Genomic DNA, 23,139 nt, shown 5'->3' on the forward strand with positions numbered 1-23,139 from the left:
AAGATTTCCACCACCTCCAAACCAAGTTTAACCGGATTTCTACTAATGGTTTTAAGCCCGCGGAGGATTCCAATAAGATAAGCAATAAACATGCTTTTGAGAACCCCCACTTTCTCTGGCTCAACAGATATCATTATATTTACATACATAGTCATAATGATGTAACTTCGATAAAAATTGCAATGCATCAAATTTAATTTTTGTTGCCTATATTTTTAATTTTAAAGGAAGGGGAGGGGGAGCATGCTCCAGCTATCCGATTGACTAGTCCTTGCCAATGCAAATGCTTTAATGATTTCTCGTCGTAAGAATGATGTCTTACCATAGTCTTGGGAAAGAAAGAAATGATGAGTGGAAGCACCAGGACAAGTGTCACCGTAATTTTTCTGAAAACAATGCATGACAATGCGTGTATAACTGTGTGTATCTATATATTCTACCCTTTCTCCAAGGTATGGTGGACAACAACTATCCAAATTCTTTGTTTGCATCTTCTTGTGATGTTGCATTTTTATATTCTTTAATTGTTCAGTTTCACTGATTGAGTGCGTGAGAGAAAGAAAGGGGCCTATTAAATAAAAAAAAAAAAAACTAGTGCTGGTCTGGTTTAACTCTGGGATGCATTTAAATATTGATAACTGTCAGTATTTTAAAATCTGTCATTAAAACAGGGTTTTGGAGAATAAGGAATATACATAAATGATTAGTTGATTAATGATTATGACATTAATTAATTGCCAATGTTCAATTGACCGAGGGTTTCAATTTGGAGGAAAAACATTCTCCCTATACCTAAAAAGCTAGAATATGATGAACTCATTGCAGCTCAAAGTCTCAAACATAAAGAGATGGGACTCGGATCAGAGGGTCACATTTTCAGTATTTTACCTGGTTTTGGTTTTGGTGGCCAGAAATGACAGGTGATTAGGGTTTTAATTAATGGATGCACTGCTCTGTAGACTTACAGTAGATCGTGGATGCAATGCTCTGTAGTTTGCATGTACTCCCATTACATATGTTCCATGCACATAATAAATAACAGACATAAAAATAGTAGGAGGTCAGAACTTGCAGGAGGTAGGCCCTCCCCCCAACAAAAAGCTTGAAATAATTAAACAATTATAGCTTTCAAATTCTATATCAGCTGCACATTGTCATTCCATCATCATGACGGAGGGCCTACATCAAAGAGGCAATCACAGAGAGGCAGAGAGAGACGTCTTCACCCGTACAGCCCGAACCACAGAACACAATAAAAAGAAAAAAAAGAAAATCCAAATAAAAATGAGCAGAGAAAGGGATAGAGAGGGGCAAACCAAGCCACAGGGGGAGGGGGAGATGGAGAGATTTGTTTAGGAGAGGACGACCCAAGAATTTAATCCAATAAATGGGGGGTCTGGAGTTCTGGACCAGCCGAGGATTCCAAATGAGTGGCAGTCATTTTTGCTAGGTCATCAAAAGTGTAAAATTTTTGCATCTGAACACATACACGTATACGGGGTTGCTCAGACATTAACAAAATTATAAACTAACGTCTGGAAGCCAAAAGAATGTATGAATCTCACATGCCTAGGATGATTACTTACATCAACACAAAGTGTGATTGGGCAAGGAAACTGCTGCGAGCATTGGTGTGGGTGGATATGAAGGTGAAAATGTAAGATATATCCGTACAGTAGATGTGAAGGAGGGAGAGAGGAGCAGTTCGGATTGAGAATTAGTGTGAAAGGCACGAGACGGGAGGGGAACAGTAAATGAGAGGGGAAAAGGAGAGAGGGGTGATGAGGCTCATGATAACCCTCATGATCGTCACGTCGTTTTTCATTTGCTTCTCCCGAAAATCTCCCAGAATTCCACGCTCCTTCCCTCTCTTCCTCCTCTTTAAGTTTCCTTCATTTTTGTCTTCGTCCTCTCTCTCTTTCCCGGTCAACCTCATGCCCGCCTTTCTCTGTCCCATGTTAATCCAACACCATTCTCTCCTCCCTCAGTATGCTAGCCTGATCCATCCCCATCTCTGAATGTCTTGATGAGACTCCCATCCTTCACATTCAGCTCACCTCCCTCTTTTTTCCCCCAATGCCGTCTTTCCTTTCCGTCAATCATTCTATGTATAAACCTTTCCTACTTCTCATTTGCACTCGCTAGGTTTCCACTTTTCATACCCTTGCATGCTCTGCTAAACTACGCTTCCATTTTTTCAACTTCAACTCCATGCCCTGATACTCCATTTCAATCCCATTACTGACCAGGTGGCAACGGTTGAGAAAAGTAGACTCCCGAAGCAATTAAAGCACTCCCACTTTTTATATTCCTCTTACGGTTCCCTTTCACCGTATAGGCTGGGACGACAACAGTAGCTTCATTCAAAGCTTTTCTAGTCATAAAAGCCCTAGCCTTTGTCAATCTGCCCCGTTGTCGATCAGAATGTGGATGGTGGGACATAACGATGGTGGTGAGGTCAATACGGTTGATCACCCATTCAATGGAAGGATGCTCAGGACTCTCATTCCAAGGCCGGTGACTTCTTCCAATAATACTTCAACTACAACTCCTCCTTGCCTAAGAAGTATTCACGGCTCCGATTTGTTTACACAATATCATCATCTGAGTAAGTTGTTTTACCATTTTCTCTCTCCTCACCCTATCTGTTTGCATTTGCTTCTGAATATTGGGTTTCTACATGTTATGATACATTGGTTTTAGCATCGACGACGGATCAGAGTGAGAGAGAGTTCAATGCTCCACCAGTTATGGTGAGCTCGAGGTGGAATCCTACACCAGAGCAGCTAAGAGCCCTCGAAGAATTGTATCGGCGAGGAACAAGAACACCATCGGCTGAGGAAATCCAACATATCACTGCACAGCTGAGGAGATTCGGTAAAATTGAAGGGAAGAATGTTTTCTATTGGTTTCAGAATCACAAAGCCAGAGAAAGACAGAAACGGCGCCGTCAGATGGAATCAGCTCCCTGTGACTTTGATAGTCTAGAGAAAGAAGACTTGGGTAAAACCACCTTACCATAATGAGTCTGTAATTTTTCATTGAAAAGACAGCAAGAGGAGGAGAAAAAGAGTAGTTGTTTTCTAATGTATGGCTTTGTCCGTTGCATTTTGTTTGTTGGAGAACTGTATTATGTGATGCTTTTTCCTGCTTTCCGTTCCGGTTGTTGCTCGAGATGTAAAGTTTGATTCTTTTTGTATTTCTTTTTGTCTGCAGGCGTAAGTAAGACAGTGTTTGAAGTTGAACGGACCAAGAACTGGGCACCCTCTACAAAATGCAGTACAGTTGCAGAGGTCTATTCCATACCCTCTCCTTTGTCTTTGTCCTTGTTCATACATACAATAAGCCTTTCTTTGACGTTTTCAACTTGAAATTCACTTGCTTAAGAGCCAAAAGTTTATAAGAATATATTAAGCAGTGATTACTTGCATATGATTACTTAAGTAGAGATGAAATGGTTGGTGGATAATTAAAGAGAGATACACGCTTTACGTAGTGAAAGGACCCAAAAAAAGCTTTGTTTATTGGGAAATGGAAAGAGTCCAGCCAAAAGCTGCATTCCTTCCTTTCTGTCGGGGCTGCTGTTATGAAACTTGGCTGTGGGGGAGGGTTTTGGGGCTCGTGCTTATTCATGTCGTTCAGGTCTTATATTTGGGGCGCCCCGCTTTACAGAATTGAGCATCCCCTTGATCATGAAAAGACAACTCTGACCATCTTCCATGTGTCTTTATTTGAATAGGAACTTGGAGCGCCCGAGTAAAATCTGTGCCTTCCCATATATAACTTTCTCTGGCTCCATTTTTCTATTTTACAGTGTAATAATACTGAGGTTTTTCATGTCTTGTATTGCATGTCTCTAATTGAACCTTCAGGAATCTGTTTCCATACCCAGAGCAACAAAAGCAGCGGTGGCTGAGCGAAGAACAGAAGGATGGATCCAATTCGATGAAGGGGAGTTACAGCAAGGAAGAAACTTAATGGAAAGGAATGCCACGTGGCAGATGATGCAGCCATCACGTCCTCCTCCCCCTCCTGCCGCTTCCACCCACCTCATAAACACCTCTACAGCTAGTTTAATTGCTTCCACAAGCACGGTAGCAATTGACTCAAAGCTCATTAAGGCACATGATCTCAGCTTCTTTATATCGCCTCACAGTGAAAGCACTGTGATCCACTTTAACAGTATCAGAGACCAGTTTGATAACTCTGGGGAACCTCAAACCCTTGAACTTTTCCCTCTAAGGAGTGGGGATGGCAGTGATAACGTCAACCATAAAGAGAGTGAGATTTCAGTTTCTGCAATGAATGCCAACTTGACCCCAAGCCAGTTCTTTGAGTTCCTTCCGTTGAAGAACTAACGAACACTATGCTATGTAAGCAAACCGACGGGGTTGTGATGTTACCCATATTGTCTGTAATTTTTGTCAGAAAGTGACCGTGCTTTTATTACCCAGTGATGCTAGCTATGTAGGATTCTGGTTTAAGTGAAGATATTTACCTCAAAATGCATTTGACTATGTAGATGGAATCGAAAGAATCATGCGTAGAATATATCTGTCAAATCGCATGCATGTGGAATCTGGAGAAGAGAGAGACATAACGCGAGGGCCATAATTTGAGACAAGCTAGCTGAAATAGGAACAGGATGTGACGGGCTTGGATGTTGAAGTGACCATGAATTTGGGGTGAAGAATTTTTTTGTTCTTTAGTAACATAAATGGAAAACAAAATTTAATGTTTGGAATGCGGTAGATTAACATTACATCAAATCAATTCCGGGGTAGTAAATTTCACTGTAGTTTATGACAATGAAGAAATTAAAAAATATGTATAGTTGCAAAGGATGGAAACAGATTCAGCTGCATTCAAAGTTAGCTCATAAATAGCATCCCCCAAAGTAAGTTCATGAATGTATAATGAATAAGCGTCCCCATCAACTAGAGCCGAGAAAACAGGCCGAGTCTATCGGACTAGCCCGTTTAAGCCCGTATAAAAGTAAGGCCGGGCTTGTAAATAGAACTGCAAAATGATAAATCGGGTTTAAACGAGCCGGCCTTGCAGGGTCGAGGGCCAGCCCGTTTAAGCCCGCATATGCATTTTTTTAATTAATTTTCATAATTTTCACTCTTTTTAGATTTGAAAAAAAAAAATTAAACTAAATCTTACTCTACATCACATATTAGCTCATATTTACTAAGGATGGAAGGCAAAAAAAAAGAAGAAGAAAAAATAGCAATGAAGAATCACTAATCAAAAATTATATCAATCAAGGATCACTTGTTGTCAAAATTCGAGTAGATACTTGTGGATTCGAGTTAGCCTTTATCAATAAGTATTCATTTAGATTTTAATAATAACTCATTTTAAATTAACAATAGTTCATTGTAGCTTGTTTTTCATTCAGGTTTTGACAACAATTGATTCTTAATTGATATAAATTTTATATAGAAATCCTTGGCTACTATTTTCTAAAAAAAATACAACATTAAATCTCCTAATTCATCTAGATCCATGATAATGATTCATTCAGTTCAACATTTACTCTTCTAATTTTGATTGGGTGTTTGTCAGCTTAGCCGATCCATTGCTTATTACATTGCTATTATTTTACTTGTGCTTTTAGTTCATTTAGATGTTATTTAGTTAGTTTTTTTTTGTACCTTTCTTGATTGAGTATTATATTAAAATGAAGTAATTTTTATTTGATTAAAAAATTAAAAAAATAAAAATAATTAAAAGGGCTTAAAGCCCGCAGGGCCGGCCCTGAACCCGCTATGTCAAGGGCTGGGCTTCAAATATCAGGGTCCTAAAGGGAACTCGGGCTTAAAAGGGCTGGTCCTTTTAAGCCCGAACCCTTCAAGGGCCGGCCCTTTTTACCAGCTCTACTATTAGCACATTTCAGCTTAGTGTGTGGATATGTAAGTTGAGGGATTTAAATCCTCTCAAAATTGTAGTTAGTGAATTTTTTGTGACGTTTTCTGGTTTAAGAAAGAGGGAAATTTGTTATAATTTATAAAAAAAATAAAATGAGCAAAAATATTTAAAAATTTTTACTTAAATTTACCAGTCACAGCTTTAAAGGATTTAAACCCATATGTTACCATTAAGTTAACTGTTTGTACACAAAATTTTGATTAAATATATAGAAAAGGGAGATTGGGCTTGGATTCACCTCTACGTATCCAACACAAAAGGGAAACATATGACCAATTAAAGATGAGTACAATTGTGCAAGAATTGTGACGGGAAGCTAAGATATAATCATAACAAGGCAATAGTATGCTGGGGCCAAATGTTTAGGGCCAAATTAAAACCGTGCTACATTTCACTATTAAGATCTAAGCCGTTGGTTCTGCGCAAGATGCTGGGACCTGAATATCACACGTCTTTGCACTGTGTCTCAAACCGAGGCCGTCTTCGCACGTTGCTTCGTGAAATAAAGAAAGGGACGAGGTATTGGTTTTAGAAGTTTAAAGGGGAACGGTTAAGATTAAATAAATCTTTACTTGATTTAACGGTATGCGCGTTCCCTTTGGTAGTAGAGAGGTAGCACAACTTCTGATAGTAGGGATTCAGATTCCATTTTTGTGCATATGAATCTCGTGTCTTGTATGGTGGGAAGATATTTGACACACTTCGATTTCTATTAATTCACGCTGTTTATTTTATGTTGCCAATTTTCTGTGTAAAATGCAATTCATCAAGACACCTAGAAAAACAGTCCTCTACAGAAAATACGTATTGACTTGATATCAGAAAAATCATCCGATAACTTTAAATGTTTGATAAGTGTATATTTTACTTAATATATATTGTTTGCTCTTTCATCTGCTAATTAATGTGTGAATTGACAGAAACTTGGATAAAATATCCCACTCAGTGATTTTTAGGCATTTTGAGAAAAAATAAGCAAAAATAATATCTAAAAAGTCCAAAAATGCGAAGTACTGGCTCAAAGCCCAAAAAGAGTTGTCCATTCGCATAAAGTGGAAAAGAAAAGTTCTCCGAGCTTGGACGAAACTCAAAAAGAAGAAGACCAATTGATATATGAACGCACTGAGTATGTACGGCTTTAGTCACAACAGATATGTGGAGTTTGGAGCTCAAAGGAAAAAACGAGGTTATGGGACTTGTAAAAGTTAAGGAGCCTAAAGTGTGTTTCGTTAGTCACACCTGATCTTTGGTCTCAAAAATAAAGGAGTTGCCAGGGATTGGAGTTGGAATGAGATTATGGAGTTGGAAGATGCAATATTTATTTGTAAAGAAAGAGAAGGGAGATGAAGAGATTGGACGCGTCACGGTGGTATGTTGTTTTGAAGGGGTAGATGAGAGAGGAGGGGTCAGTGAAGAGGCGCCAAGCATGAGCAAAGAGACCAGAAGGGAAGAAGAATTCCACAATATTCCCCGCCTTGTATTGCAGGGGACCATGATTTACATTGTTTATCCTTTTTTTAACCCCATCCGTACGTCTTCGACATGATGAACCAAATCCAAGATGCAACTTGTCAGCATCCAGTGTTAACCTTGACTACACTCCTGATAGAGCCAAATCTTGTACGCCAGGGCTCCCACCAAGAACATGCCTCTCCTGAAATCCCATTCGTCTGCCGTGCTTCCTTCTTCAGCCTTTCAACACTTCAAATGCTTCGGTGCGCCATCCATCAAGCACCCGCACATGCTCCCCCTCACTCCCTTTTCATGTTTTGCTAAGTTTGTTGGCGCTCAACAACACAAGTTCTTGCTTCTCCTGCTCCGTTGCTTGGGTTTAGCTTGGTGTGTTTGTGAACTAGTCTACTTAGAACATCTACGAGTATTCAACAGATCTCGCAGTGATCGATTTACATGTATCCACCAGAAACTCCACAATTCCATGTGCAATGTGGCTCAGTTGTCAGCATTGGATGTGGAATCGGGTCTGCCGTCACGAAAGTGGGGTTCAATCAACCCAAACAAATAACAAAATCAAAATTTTTAATTCGAATGCTTGCTCCCTGAAACTGTACGTACAACTCGATCCCAGTTGGGCTGGGTATTTTCAAGCCCGGGAGAAATGGTTGGGGAGGCGATATATAGCTTGTTTCTTGCGACTTGCGAGCGTTCTTTCACTAGGCATCGGGTACTCTACCCTCACTCGAAGAAACCGATTTAAAAAAAAAAAAAAAGGAAGGACGAGAAAAGGAATGGGACATTATGCTTCAACTTCATGAGGAAGAACGGGAACCACGGAGATTATGTGTGTGTTTGGTTTTTAATTTTGAAAAGTTCATTTATTAAAAATTTATTTGATAAAAATTAGTTTAATAAAAGTTAGCTTCTATAACTAAATTTATGTTTGAATATTTTTTTTAAAAGTCAGTTTGATAAATTAAAATTATTTGGGTTGATAATAATTTCTACTTTTAAAATGTACTTTTGAATATGTAATGACTAAAAATAACATTGATTTATAATAAATGATAATTTTTGTTATACAAATATAATACTCCCTCTGTTCCAAATTATAAGGCACTTTTGAAGAAGTTTTTTCGTTTCAAAATATAAAATACTTTGAGTAAATTAAGATTTCATTAAATGCATCAATTTCAATATTATCGTTTCTCTTTCTATAATTAATTTTCATCCCTTATCTTTTTAATATATTAAATGATGTGTATTTATGTAAGTTCATATTTTTGTTTTGAAAGGATAAGGTTGTTAAGTGTATTTAATGAGATTTATTGGTATGTAAGATTTTGTCTAAAAGTGTCTTATAATTTGAGACGGAAGGAATATATATTAGAAATGTTTAAAAAATATAAAAATTTAAAATAACAAAAAACTAACATGTTAAGAATAAAAAATATATAGTTTACTACTAGAAGAAAAATTAAATATATAAAAAGGGTGTCATGGTCGTTATAAAAGTAGGTACAACTCAACTCTCATTTTCAATTTCAAATTCACAAAAAAATAAAGTTAGTAAATCCACATTTCATCTCCATCTCAATACACATTTATACACAATAAGTGCGTATTTGGTTATTTATATGTGTGATATGTCAAGAAATTTCCTGCAATTTTTTTATATAAAAGTCAAGAGTGGCATGGTCATATAAAAAAATTAATGGATCACATTTTAAAAGATACATCTCAAAAGCTAAAGAAAATCAAGTTGAGCAAATTCACATTCAAATTTTTTTCCAAAACACATTTATAAAAGTACTTTCATCATATTAGTTATATTCAAACAACTTTTAACTTTTAAAAGTGCTTAACTTTTATCATATTGGTTATATTCAAACAACTTGGCACTTTTAAAAGTTAAAAGTTAAAAGTTAAATTTCCAAACAGACCTTATAAGATTTCACTCTCTTTGATGCTATGCTCGGAATCCTTTCATTATGAAATCCTCGGTATCTAACTCTGCCACACTTTGTTTTCTTTGATGGGCAATTGAGAATTTGTAAAATCTCCATCTTCTTTATCCTTTTATTTATTTTTTAGGTCAAACCACCATTAGAATTATATTCTCGTATGGTATATAAGCTATGTTGATAATACTGATATGAATTATTAAGATAAGGAGTATATTAGAAAACTTATCCCATTTTTTATAAGTAACAAAGTTAGCCTTCTTAATTTGTGTACATTAGTTAAATAGCTCAAATACTTTTTTTAAATTGCATAGTTTGGTCCTAAATAGCTCAAAAATTAGTTAAATAGCTAAAATATTCTGTTCAAGCCATTTTGTTTGGTTCCAAGTGTAAGTACTGCTCTCAGTAAAGGATCAAATATTGGTTCGTTGAATTATAAAGAAATAACCACTTCTATTAAACTCAGCCTAGCTGGTAGCTCAAATATTTATAACATATATTGTTCATTTTTCTTTTAAAATAGCACGACGCAAAATTACCATGGACACCTTATTTTTATGGACATTATTACAAACAAGGGCCACGTGACAAATTATTTATTTATTAGGATTAAAGAACTGATTGCCAACCAAAATATCATTCGATATTTAACAGTGATGGAAGAAAAAAAAAAATCTAAGATTACTTTTAAGCCTATCGTTATGTTTTAGGATACCTCATTGCCTTAGCAATTTACAACAGGCTTTTACCTTTAAAAATACAATAGCAATGCAAATAAAAGTTAGAATTGTCATTTTTAAATTTAGCATTCAACTTTTGGTGTCTCCTCGGCTCAATAATTTGATAGTCACAGAATGAAAATTTAGAAGTGTCACTTGTAATTTGGTAATCAATTTTTTGAAAACGGACAATTTATTAAAAAACTATTAGACCATTATAAACGCCATTCCTAAAGCTGAATGAGCCACAAGCAGAAACAAACAATAACAAAGGAAATATAAAAACATGAATAAAAAAAGGAGCCCAAAGACAAATACAAGTTGCCATAATTTGATAATCATTTTCAATTTGTTTTAATCTAAAAAAAAAGTAGCAAGATTTTTATGAATAATTTTTAAAAATGAAAATTTTATACACTTAGCTTTATATGCACATGCCTACATTCAATTGCTCCCACATCCCAAAGAAAAAAAATTGCCTAGGATGATTCTTGATAATTATAATTGTCCAAAGACGATCCTTAAAAATTACCCAAAGACGAATACAAGTTGCCATAATTTGATAATCAATTTCAATGTATTTTAATCTAAAAAAGCAGCAAGATTCTCATGAATAATTTAAAAAATGAAAAACTCAAATATTTAACCTTATATATACATACCTGTATTCAATTGCTCTCACAACCAAAAGAAAAAAAATTACCTAATATGAGCCTTAATAATTTTAGTTGTCCCCTTAAAAGAATTTAATTTGTCCCCTCCCTTTAAAAAATTTCACTTGTTTCTTTATAAAATTTTACCCATCCCATGAAAAAATTTATCATCTCAAATTTTACATATTTTATAACCTTTAATATTAGTCATTTTAAAATAAATAATAATAATTTACAAAAAATTATTTATAAGAAATTTATCACAAAAAAATTCTCTATATTTTATTTAATGAAAATTAAAAAATAATTCTAAATTTCTAATAGATTTTTTCGGCCAGAACACATAACTCTAGTAGATATTAAAAAAATAAAGACTCTTTTATGTCCCTGTAATAGTGTTTTTTTATGAATTATTTTTTAGTTTTTAAATTTTATTAAATTACACCCTTGATATAATTTAATATATATTTAAAATTATTTTTATAAAAATATCAAAATTTATTTTAAATATAAATTATGTTCCTATTGATTTATTTTTAAATTAAGGGTTATTTTTACCCCCCAACTCTACTCAAAAGGTCAATAGCAATTCTAAACTCAACTATAAATTAATTTTATTTTTTAACATTAAAATTTTGGTCCGTCACATTCTTGGTGTTAATTTTCCATCACATAGGTCCCACATTTAAATTTTTAAATAATTTTTTATTATAAAATATTTAATAGTAGGCCCATCATTTTTTTATATTTTTTATAATATAAAACTATTAGTCTCTCTCTCCCCTTTACTTTCACTCTCTCATCCTCATCTCCTTTCCCATCTTTCTCTCCTTCCCACTTTATTTTGAGTCCGGTTTGCGTGCTCATCACAGTGATGAGCACCATGGTACTCATCACTGTGATGACATCTGGACCATCTAGATCTTTACATCTAGACCATCCAGATTAAAATCTGGATGGTCCAGATTTAAAGGATTATTATATTTTTATTTTTTATTTATTAAAATAAAAATTATAAAAATTATAAAATAATTTTAATAAATTTTTTATTTTTAATATGATCTAGATTTAATTTAGAGGGTCTAATTTAATACTAAAATTTTTATAATTGATATATATTGACTATCTAAATGTATTCTACACAAGTCAGATTAACAGTTAATTTAGCCTATACAGAGTATATATAGATAGTTAATATATATCAATTATAAAAATTTTAGTATTAAATTAGATCCTCTAAATTAGATCTAGACTATATTAAAAAATAAAAAAAATTAAAATTATTGTATATATTTTTATTTTAATAAATGTAATGTATAATAATGTTTAAAATCTGGACCATCCAAATCAAGTTTTGGATGGTCCAGATCTGTGGTGAGCACCCGAACCCGTTCCCTTTATTTCTCTATCTCCCGTATCCCTCTCTCCTCATTTGCTTATCATCTTCAGCATCTTCCAGCTCATTGTGGATAGGCTTTATGAAGGATGATGATGGTGTTGTTCTTTCACCAGTAGCATGTTGTGACAACCACAATGGTTTCTCTCCCACTCGTCACTAAACTAGTTCTTGCTTCCCAACTCATACATGCCCACAAAACTTAAAAAGAGCTCTCTAATTAGCTTTAGGGAATGACAAGGGTTGGTAGAGTAGGGTAGAGCAACACCGTTGAGGAAGTTGAATTAGTGGATGATGAGGGCATTGCCAGGGAGGAGCTAAGGAGCAAGAACACACAAATAGAAACAAGAGATGAGAGGAATCACTGCCTCCCCAACTAGGTTGTTAGAAGGTGGCAATAGAGAGCTTTCACTCTTGTCGACTATCACTTTGTGCACCATGCTCTTGTAAACCCTATTGCCAACACCTCCACTTGGTCCCCCTATGTTCACAAATATGCATGGCATTGTTCTTTAATGGAGGAATATCTACCTATTTCCCATCTCTCAAGACCTAAGACTTGGCACTTGGTCATCCTGCAACAATAGGATCATCTCTGTGCGTCCTTATGCTCTCTTGGTCATCTCACTGGCACTTGGTCATCCTGCAACAATAAGATCATCCCTTGTACTTCCTTATGCTCTCTTGGTCCTCTCACCACTTCTGGTTTTAGTCATTGAAGCAAGACATGAGAAAGAGATAGGAGAGAATGAAAGGGAGAGAGGGGTAGAGGAGAGGGAGGAGGAGAGCAAGAAATATTTTTATATTATGAAAATGTATAAAAATGATAGGACCCACTATTAAATAGTGTATGATAAAAAATTATTAAAACTTTGAATGCGGGGCTCATATAATGGGAAATCAACACCAAGAGCATGATGGACTAAGATTTTTTTTTGGATAGAAAAAGTTAACAAATGTTAGAACATAGCACTTTTGACTATTTATTTAGACTCTAAGAAAACCTAAGCCTTCTAGACTCATGGACAGGACACGTAAGCCTATATTTTCTAGACTTTGGATGGGTTGTTAATGAGTCTCTGTGGAAGAAAATAGTGCATGTCCAATTGGTGGATACTATGTCTTAATTTTGCTTTAACTATAAAGCCATGGTATATCCGTGTAGAAGTAGTAAAAATCAAATCATATCAAAAATTAAAGTTTTTACAATCAGGTGATGGATCAGTAAAAATCTTAACATCAAAATCATCCCAAGAATGTTATCATGTGAGTAAATTAACGCATTTGTTGACTTTTCTATACACATGATCAAATGTGATTACTCAATCCTTCATGATGAGATCTCTAATATTCTTAATGATATCAAAAAATTGGTGTCTTTCTAAAAAGTTGCGCTCAATGAGTGTAACTCTTCCATTGAATCAAAATAGACATTGGCTTTGTGAAGATTAACATTCCAATAGAGATTAATACCTTCAATAATCCCCATGAGTTTCGCTACCATGCTACGATAATAACCTAAGTGTTTAAAGAATTTCTTAATTTAATTACCCTTGTCATCTCTTATAATACTTCCACAAGTGGAAGCACCATTGATGTTAACAAAGCCATTGATGTTGAGCCTAGCCCACCCAGTTGCTATAGGCCTCTATTTAGTTTCATATCTAGCATCTCCTTAGATAATGTAGTTGATATTAGCTTGAAGCTTAAGACCATTGATTGTTTGATGAGTATAGGAGAAGGCAATACCATTTTCCCAGATCTCTTGATTAAACACCTACGTTCATTATAAAATTCATCATGATCAAACTTTTTTTTTTGGACCAATATCATGGTCAAACCTTTTAAAATGGGTAAATTTTTGTCTAAATCTCTTCACCAAATATAATTAAAAAAGAGACCTTAAAGTCTAAAACTTCAATGTACATTAAAGGGAGTAGAATTAAATTAAAATGTTGAGAGAAATAATAAAATTGACAATATTTTAGATTAAGAAAAATAGCAATCAAGCACCTCTGTATAAAATTATATAATTCAAGAACTAATTATTATCAAAATTTAAATAAATATTTGTCGATTCGGCTTATTCTTTTATTAGTGAGTATCTATTTGAATTTTAGTAACAACTCGTTATAAATTAATAATAGTTCATTTAGGTTTTGATGACAAATAATCCTTGATTAAAATAAATTTCATACAGAGATCTTTGATTGCTATTTTGGCTTTAGATTAAAAAAAACTTTATTTATTTAGCAACTTCCAAAATTCAAGATAAAGAGAAGGTGATCAATAGAAGCTTTTTTCTCAAATTTATTTAAAAAAATTACACTTTAAATCTCAATTTGACAGAAATTTGTTGAAAGTTAATAGTAGGAACAAAATTATTCCAATTTTAGTTATTTAAAATTTAAAATATACCTTTTTAAAAATTTAAAATTTAAATCGCCCTTAAACTTAAAGTTTAGAGTTCATATTGCATATTAAGCTATGGTAATATTACAAATTTCTCAGGATATGAGAAAAAGAAATAAAAAGGTAAATAATAATGATGGCGATAGTGGTGAAACTATATAAAAGAAGGTTGTAAATTGTAATAATGAGTAAAGCAGTTTTGGTGTCGAGTTGACTATTTTTGTTTTTACTGGATAGGGTTTTAATAGGCTATCGATGGCTGCAATAGGAGTGTGACATAATCTTTTACTACAAGTACATTTTCATATATATTTTTTCTATTTGTTCTTTGGCACAATGGAGTCTTATAATAATATCGGTGAAAAAATATTATCATCTTTTATTGGAAAAAAATCTAGAATAGATTTCTTTTCATACACTTTTTCTCTGTCTCTTTATTTATCATAAAAATATTTAGTTTTATTTTATAAATTTTCACTTTCATCGATCAATTTAAACTAAAAAACTTACACACTACTTCAAAATCTTTTTAAAAAATTATATAACATGCAAAATATACTTTTTTCAATTACTGTTGAATTATTATTGATTAGAGTATATTTTTTAAAATGCAAAAGGGTTAGCATGCAATTAGGACCCTAAACTATAGGTCCAAGGGCAATTTGAATCATAAGCTTTTTAAAAGATGTATTTTGAATTCTAAACAATTAAAGTTAGGGCAATTTCACCTCTATCGTTAACTTTTAACAAACCTTTATTAAATTGAGGTTTAAAGTGTAGTTTTTTCAAATTGAATTTGACGGATATTGCTCATCGCAAGTGCACGGGTTATAGCAAGTAATATAATAAAAGTAAAGTATCATTCCCTTAAAGATTTGTTCAAAAACAATAATCAAGCAAAAGACTAAGCAAATTCGATCAAGTTGAGATACACATAGTTAGATGAAAATAATTTTACGAATGAAACTAACACTAGAAAATAAAGAAAGTGATTGATTCACAAACTTCAAACACAAATTGAGACATAGGATTATTTATCCCCCTTGCATTTTATAACACCAAAATCACCTCTTCTCATTAATGTTTTAATGAAAATAAGTGCTAACCTGGGGTTCTAAAAATACTTGAACAAGCTCTCTCAAATTATTAACAAGTGTTTAGTTAAATTAATTGCTTAATCTCTTGTTATAATTAATTAAATTTAATTTTAAATACCAACCCTAATGTGGCCATGCAAAGCTAGCAAGTATATCTTTATCTTACTAGTACAACCATCCATTCAATATGCAAATATCAAGTTCTTACACAATTTTACCCAAATTCTACACTCAATCTAGCCTTCTCAATCATCAATTAAGTGAATCCAATATCTAAATGGTGGCCAATCACTTAGAAGCATTAAGGAAGGAGCAAAATAAACACATATATATCATTAATTACAAAAAGAGAGGAGAAACATAGTGTTAATCCATACAAGGGTTTTAAATAATCCTAGAATAAAGGGTTTAGCTATTCATAATAATCTATAAGCTATAAATATACAAAATAAGTGGACACATTTTAGATTACAAGATAGAAAAGGGAAGAGGAATAGAAAAATCAAAGAAGAAGAGCTTCAAATATCTTTAAAGCTTCAATCTGTTGATCCCAACTCTTCTAATGCCTAAACCCTACACAACCAAGCTCCAAATGTGTTTACAAGTTTAAAGAATACGTTCTGGGTCGAGCTCTTAGCATATATATGTCCTAGCCAATTAATTTATGATAAATGAAACGCAGAGTTTTTTTGACAACGGCAAAAGTCGCGAATGAAAGTTATGACTTCAAGACGACTTTGGCAGTCTTGCACTATTTTTACAGCCAACGAAAACCATTCATTTTGTGCTTGATTTTTTCATTCAAAACCCTTCTAAAAACATCCACAAAGCTCCAAAAATGCTTCTAATCAAAATTTCAATCAAAATAACATGAAATTAGGTCAAAAATATCAAATCAAAGCTAAGAATACAAACCTAAAATAAAATACACATTTTTTTAATTTGGACAATAAAAATATATACAGTTGAGCCAAAATGAATTAAAATTTAAAAAAATATGATGAAATAACATGAACTTCTGGAGGTTAACAACGAACATTTGGTAAAAGTTAGCGGTAGAGATAAAATTGTCCTAACTTTAATTGTTCAGGATAACCTTATAAATTTATCAGAGAGAAATTATAAAATTAATAGTTGAATTTATAAATTTCTGAAACTTGACATTTAAAATCTAATTTAAATTAATTAAGATCTCTCTATCATTTTTTCTTAATTTTATAATTTCCTTCAACATTTTAATTTTATTTACTCTCCTTGGCGTTCGGTAAAATGTCACAACTTTAAAACACACACTTAAGCTAGAAGTCAGGAATCCAGTTTCCCAATTGAATTAAAAGAGGCTTAAAGTTGAAGCTTGATTGAGGCGATAATTCTTGAAATTCAATTACAAATTCTCAACAACTTCTAAGTTTAATTATTCTCACCGAACACAGAATAATTATATCTTGCTCATCTGCAGGATTTAGCCAGATAACAACCGGTCAATTTATTTCAAGGGAAGAAAACAAAGAAAGCAGAACCACGAGAGTGGGTCACGTGCTAAAAGGTTTGGGGGGGGGGGGGGTGCACGCGGTTTCCCGGAGACCAAGAGCAACAAGACACATGTCCATTCGCGAAGCAGCGTAACTTTAAATGAGCCCGCGTCAAACCTCAAGATCATACTAATAATACCAAAATTTATTTATTTTCTGAATTTTATATTGTAAAAAATATTATGCTCCTTGTGGCTTCCTCATGACAAAATAATAATGACAACAATAAGTGAAAATGACATATAAATGTTAAAAAAAATTAATTAATTTAATTTAAATTTTAAATATTAAATTTTAAAAATTTAGAAGTTTAATTTATAATTTTATAATTTTATTGTAATAAATTTATACTTTATATTTTAAATTTTAATAAAAAATATATTTATTTATTATTCAAGTTAAAAAAAATAAATTATAAATTCAATACAATAAGATTATAAGATTAAGAATTGAATTTATAAATTTTTAAAATTTAATACTTTAAATTTAAATTAAATTAATTTATCTTTTGGACCCATCTCTCGTTACCCCTAATAATAGTCATAGCCTGCCATTCTAGCATCCTGTGCCTGCGCCTTTCCGCGTCTACCCCGTGTTCAAAACGCGTGTCCCGCATCCGAAAACGCGTGTCAGCCCCTCCGCCCTCTTTTCTGATTTGATCTCATGTCCCTTTTCCCCATAAAAAATAAAACATGAGAAAATTAATTATTAATATTTTAAGTTTTAACGGACTTCAACTCAACTCGAGATAGCGTAACTCAGTATTCATCATTTTTTTAGTGAATAATTTTTGAACTCTAACTCGATGAAACTTCTTCCTATAATATAATAATTTAAGATGCTAATCCCTGCATGTTAAAATAAATAAATTTATGGGAATAAAAGTTGTTTGTCAAACATAAAAAATAAAATATTTAAATGGTTAAAGGAATTAAATTGTATTGGATTAAGCTTTAAAAATTAAGCTATATATAATCAAATTTAAATTATAGGTATTCAGATTTATCATGTCAAAATTTGTGAATTAAATTTTAAATCGATCAGAATTATAAAAATTAAATAATTAATTATATACTGCGTGCTTTTTTAAGGATAGTAACAATCATTTGCTCTTGGGGGAAAAAAAGTAAGAATCATTTGCTTACAAATAGTCGCATCAAGATGCGCCCGTGCCACTTTCCTCCGTCCACCACCGTCGGCTTTCCCATGATTCCAAGATTAGACATGTTCTGGCACTATCAATGCATATTTTTTCTATATATTCAAGGACTAGATGAAACGGTCGCGTGTCAGCGCAGTCCCCCTGGACGCACCTGCAAATACAATATAGGGTTTTTGTGAAGATCTTTCTGGCTTCAGGTAAATATGCCATTCTATATTCTTTTCATGATAATATGAGATATTGATAATTAATTACTTCATGAATTTTTTTAATTAGATAAAGTCATAATCTTTTAATTTTTTTTTACATGTTTTCAGCCATACATTCATTAAATATTATATATAAATATATTAATAATGACAATTAAAATTTCAATACATCATTATTTTTAAAAATTAAAAATTAAAAATAAATCAAGAATATAATTAAAAAATAATTATAAAAATCACGTGATACTTGTATTTTGAATAAGTAAAATTTTTAGAATATATTTTACTTCCTCCAATTTAAAATATAAATAATTTTTAAGATAAATTTGCATACCAATAAAGTCATATTTTTATAAAAATATATATTATTTTTTTATTACTAGTCTCAATTACCAATACATTTTATGATATGTGAGATATACATTAGGTTGCTTATATTTTAAATTAAAATTGATTAAAAAAATGCTTATATGTTGGATTAGAATGAGTATACTGTAAAATCCTTCTATGGTAAGGATGGCCCTACCCACATGTCTGACAAAACCCTCGTGCCTGAATTTAAGGTTTGCAATCTAATTCTGGCTAATTTAACTTCTAACTTCCACCAAGCAGTCTTGAAGACCTCCCCTCAAACATAGCCAAAGGAGATATCCGACACTTCACGCACTCGAGTTCTCTTTCCGAGCATGTCATGAGCTATTGAAGCCATGAATACAAGTAATTTAACTTCGGTAATAGCCAGTGAAAGAGGATATATTAGATTTGCATATGAAAATAGATAAGTTTTCTTCGAATGTTGTTTGCTATGATGAAAATAAGAAAGGAATATAAATAAGTCATGATAAATTTACTAAAATGCCATGCATAAGTTGAAGCACATAATGAAATTTTTGAAGAATATTATGCCATGCCTGCAATACCATTGTTACTTAGCTTATGTGATAGAATGAAATTTGGTGGGACGTTAGTCCGTAGAATGATGGCAGGGCATGAATTCATTAAAGCCAAACGAAGTCATTCTCTCTGTTTTTTCTCCCCCATTGTCATTTTGCTTTTGAATGATTTCCTCTAGACCAAACACAACTAAATGGTTTTATTGGCAAAAAAAAAAAAAAAAACTATTTGATGACGCCTTTCTCTCCCTTTTATCGCTCTCCTCCAATCTGCATCTCCGTTTTTCCACCCTTCCGGTTATGAGTTATTACGAGGTTGATTTTTCTTGTGTTTTTGGTCTACCCCCTATTCAACCGTCAAAAAAATTCAATTGAACGAATCTGGATTTGCCATCCGCTAAATTTTCTCTCTCTGTTTCTTTCTTTGGCAGCAACATTGACGCTGCCAGGCTTATCATCGCAGACATTGAGATTTCTGTTAAGTTAAAAGTTGGAATCTCCGATTTAAATATATTCCCACCTTCTAATATTTGGTATCCTTATAAATTATCTTTTCTATTTCTTTTCATGAAAAGAACTGTTCAATGAAGATAGTAGATAAGTACTTTGCTTCCTCCTCATATTATTTTCTTCTAGATTTAAGAAATCTGACAGGGCAATTTCAGAATTCTACATCAAAATTTTAGAGGAAAATTTGAATAATCTTTGAAATGATTTAATATCCAATTATGACTTAGGTATTTGTTAAAATTTAAATTTTAAGAGTACTTATCACATTAAATCATTTCAAAAGTTTTTTTTATTAACATTCTCCTAAATTTTTAAATGCAATAGGCAAGTTTGGCAAAGAAAAAGAAAAGGAAAAAAAAAGAAAAAAAATAAAAGAAAGAAAGAAAAAGAAGAAACAGGAAAGATGAATGGAGCTATAAAATCGCAAAACGAGCACCGCTTATCCTCAATTCCTCATGCCTTTCGGTTATTTCTCGGTTCACTGTCATACCACTAAGTTCTTCCTTTCTCCCATTTATCAGAAAACGCAAGCAGAACCGTAACAATGTCGACGAACTCAACCGCACCCGCTACGGCCGTCTCTAGCCCTGGCTCTAACCCTGTCTCTAAACCCTCGATGTATCTCCAAGACCCGGAAGAACTCCAGAGAGTCTTTAAACGCTTCGACGCCAACGGCGACGGCAAGATCTCCATCAACGAGCTGGACAACGTTCTCAGGACCCTCGGATCAGGCGTTCCGCCGGAGGAGCTCCAACGCGTCATGGACGACCTTGACGTCGATCACGACGGATTCATTGACTTCACGGAGTTCTCTCAATTTTGTCGCTCCGACACAGAGGACGGCGGTGCTTCCGAGCTCCGCGATGCCTTTAACCTCTACGATCATGATAAGAATGGCCTAATCTCCGCCTCCGAGCTCCACATGGTGTTGAATCGATTGGGATTAAAGTGCACCGTCGAGGAATGTCGCGTCATGATCAAATCGGTTGACTCCGATGGCGACGGCAACGTCAATTTCGAGGAATTCAAAACGATGATGACCAACAAACCTAGAAATGGCTCCTCCCAGTAGAAGAGCCACTAGCATTTTCAATTTACAGGTCCTCCTAGTTTTAGGCATCACAGTTTGTAACCATTCCGGATCCCAAATCTGCATCTCGGCTCCCGTTGTAGTATGTTTTCTCTTGCCTTACTTTTTGATTTTTGGGCCTTTTGTTACTACTTGGCTTTTAGTTTTCATTATACGAATAATTTTGTGATCGAATGGCCGAATGCTGAACAGAAACTTTGCATTGACCAAACGAAAACGTCAATCGCTTACTCCTTACTGTTTCGGTTTACGTGTCATTTCGTTGATGAATGATTTAGGGTGTGTTTGGATTAAAAATTTTACAACTGAGGTTAAGATTCAATTGATGTTAGTAAATTAAGATTAGAAAAAAAGTCAGTTAATGTAACGTGATTTATGTTTGGATACCTTATTTTTAAAAGTCAGTTAGATAAACTTTAAAATGTTTAATGACAAAAATAAACATGAATTTTTTTCTTAAATATTAAATCTTAAATAAACATGATTATATTTTTAGACTAACTAATAAGTAAAAATATTAAATTTAAAATGACAGTTAATAAGTAAAATATTTTAAATATTCAATTACAAAAATCTAAAATAAATTAATGTTCAATTGATATGATTTACAAGCTGGTCTCTAATTATATCACGAACATGCTGCATCTGTCTTAATGATCTGGGTAGATTTGACGAGTATGCCTCACCAATATCGATATCTTCCTCAAGGACATCTACACTTTCATCTTTAGCTTGAATGAATTGCTCATCAATAATTGAATTTCTCCTAATAAAGTTATATATTGTCATTGTTGCACAAACAATTTGAACTTGTGTTTTATATTTAAATTTGGGCATTTTTCGTATAATTGCAAACCTATTCTTCCATACTTCAAATGTTCTTTCTATAGTGCATCTCAAACTTGAATGATAATAATTGAAGACCTCATTATTGTTTGCAAATCCTGCAACTCGCCTGAAGTCTGGAAGGTGATAGCGTTCGCAACGATATGGATCAAGATACCCATTTAGTGTTGGATAACCAGAATCAACCAAATAATATTTACCTATTAAATAAAAGGAAGTTTTGTAAAATTAACCAACATTAAATTAATGCAATAATAATTATGGTAACTTTAATAAAATATACCTGAAGGTGGATGCGGAAAATGCATTGAAGGAGTTGATATGGCATTATCAAATACTCGAGCGTCATGAGCCGTACCTTCCCATCCCGCAATGACAAAAGTAAAACACATGTCCCAATCACATACAGCCATGACATTCTGTGTTGCATATCCCTTTCTTCCAATAAATTTAATTTTATCAACAACACTAACCACGCATGGCACATGAGTGCCATCAATTGCTCCTATAGCATCCTTAAAGAATGGCCAATACAGTAGATCATTTTGAATTTTTGAATGACATCGTTGAAATGAAGGATCAAATGGCTTTATGTTTGCCTTGGAAAGATTAAGGCAGGCAGCTAATATTTTATGAAAATTTCTATGGACAGAATGTTGAAATCGTTCCTGTATCATCCTATTACCAACTCCATGTCCAATTGTATTCAAAAACATTTCAACCATTTCTTCAACTCTCATTTTTTTAGATTTCTTTAGACCAAGCTCATCTAGTGTCGCACATAGTTGCCTAAACAAATGTTTTTCCATTCGAAACATTTCATAACAACGATCAGGATGACCTTGCAAAATCTCATTAACCCACATTTGCCCTGTTTGCCTGCTAGTTCTTCGTGGCTCTTTACACACATATGGCATCACATATTCACCAACTAATTGACATATTTCTTCTTGCTCAGATATATCTTGTTGTAACAAGGGAAGTAGTTGATGAGCCACATCTACATCCCAACCTTCATTCCAACCTAACATATATTCATTTGAATCTTCCATAATTTTCAACCTGAGGTAAAATAGTATATGAATATCATTTGTATATAATATAAAATACATAGTATATAAATATCATTTAACAACATAAAAAATAAAGCATAAGATAAGCATTAGATAAGAGTTAAATATTCACTACAAACCAGCCAAAAGAAACTACAAGCAGTCTTTAAGTCAAAATAAACACCAGTCAAGTCATCATAAGCATAGCGAGGTAC

The 23,139-nt window shown here is 33.2% G+C and overlaps 3 protein-coding genes across 4 annotated transcripts; 2 read left to right on the forward strand and 1 right to left on the reverse strand.

Moving 5' to 3' along the window:
* The first annotated feature begins 1,851 nt into the window (after positions 1–1,851).
* Positions 1,852–4,629, forward strand: LOC129319270 (WUSCHEL-related homeobox 1-like). Of its 2 annotated transcripts, XM_054964275.1 has the most exons (5): positions 1,852–2,608; positions 2,704–3,003; positions 3,217–3,293; positions 3,873–4,373; positions 4,523–4,629. In XM_054964275.1, exons 1-4 carry the CDS (start codon positions 2,425–2,427, stop codon positions 4,356–4,358), a joined length of 1,047 nt encoding a protein of 348 aa, XP_054820250.1. In that variant the 5' UTR covers positions 1,852–2,424; the 3' UTR covers positions 4,359–4,373; positions 4,523–4,629. The 2 variants fall into 2 exon arrangements, with proteins under 2 accessions (XP_054820250.1, XP_054820249.1); XM_054964274.1 differs by lacking the exon at positions 4,523–4,629 and having other exon boundaries at positions 3,873–4,485.
* Positions 4,630–20,364: 15,735 nt separating this feature from the next.
* LOC129320631 (calcium-binding allergen Ole e 8-like) lies at positions 20,365–21,200 on the forward strand. Its single transcript, XM_054966163.1, has one exon. The coding sequence runs from the start codon at positions 20,481–20,483 to the stop codon at positions 21,006–21,008; it is 528 nt and encodes a 175-aa protein (XP_054822138.1). The 5' UTR covers positions 20,365–20,480; the 3' UTR covers positions 21,009–21,200.
* A 417-nt stretch (positions 21,201–21,617) lies between these two features.
* On the reverse strand, positions 21,618–22,924 carry LOC129319776 (uncharacterized). Its single transcript, XM_054964843.1, has 3 exons — positions 22,156–22,924; positions 21,883–22,072; positions 21,618–21,792 (listed from the first exon to the last, which is right to left on the reverse strand). The coding sequence occupies exons 1-3, from the start codon at positions 22,922–22,924 to the stop codon at positions 21,618–21,620; spliced, it is 1,134 nt and encodes a 377-aa protein (XP_054820818.1).
* Between the last annotated feature and the right edge of the window lie 215 nt (positions 22,925–23,139).

Source organism: Prosopis cineraria, unplaced genomic scaffold, assembly GCF_029017545.1.
Source record: "Prosopis cineraria cultivar Desert tree isolate PC_DT_omini unplaced genomic scaffold, ASM2901754v1 PC9, whole genome shotgun sequence".
In the NCBI taxonomy this organism is placed as follows: domain Eukaryota; kingdom Viridiplantae; phylum Streptophyta; class Magnoliopsida; order Fabales; family Fabaceae; genus Prosopis; species Prosopis cineraria.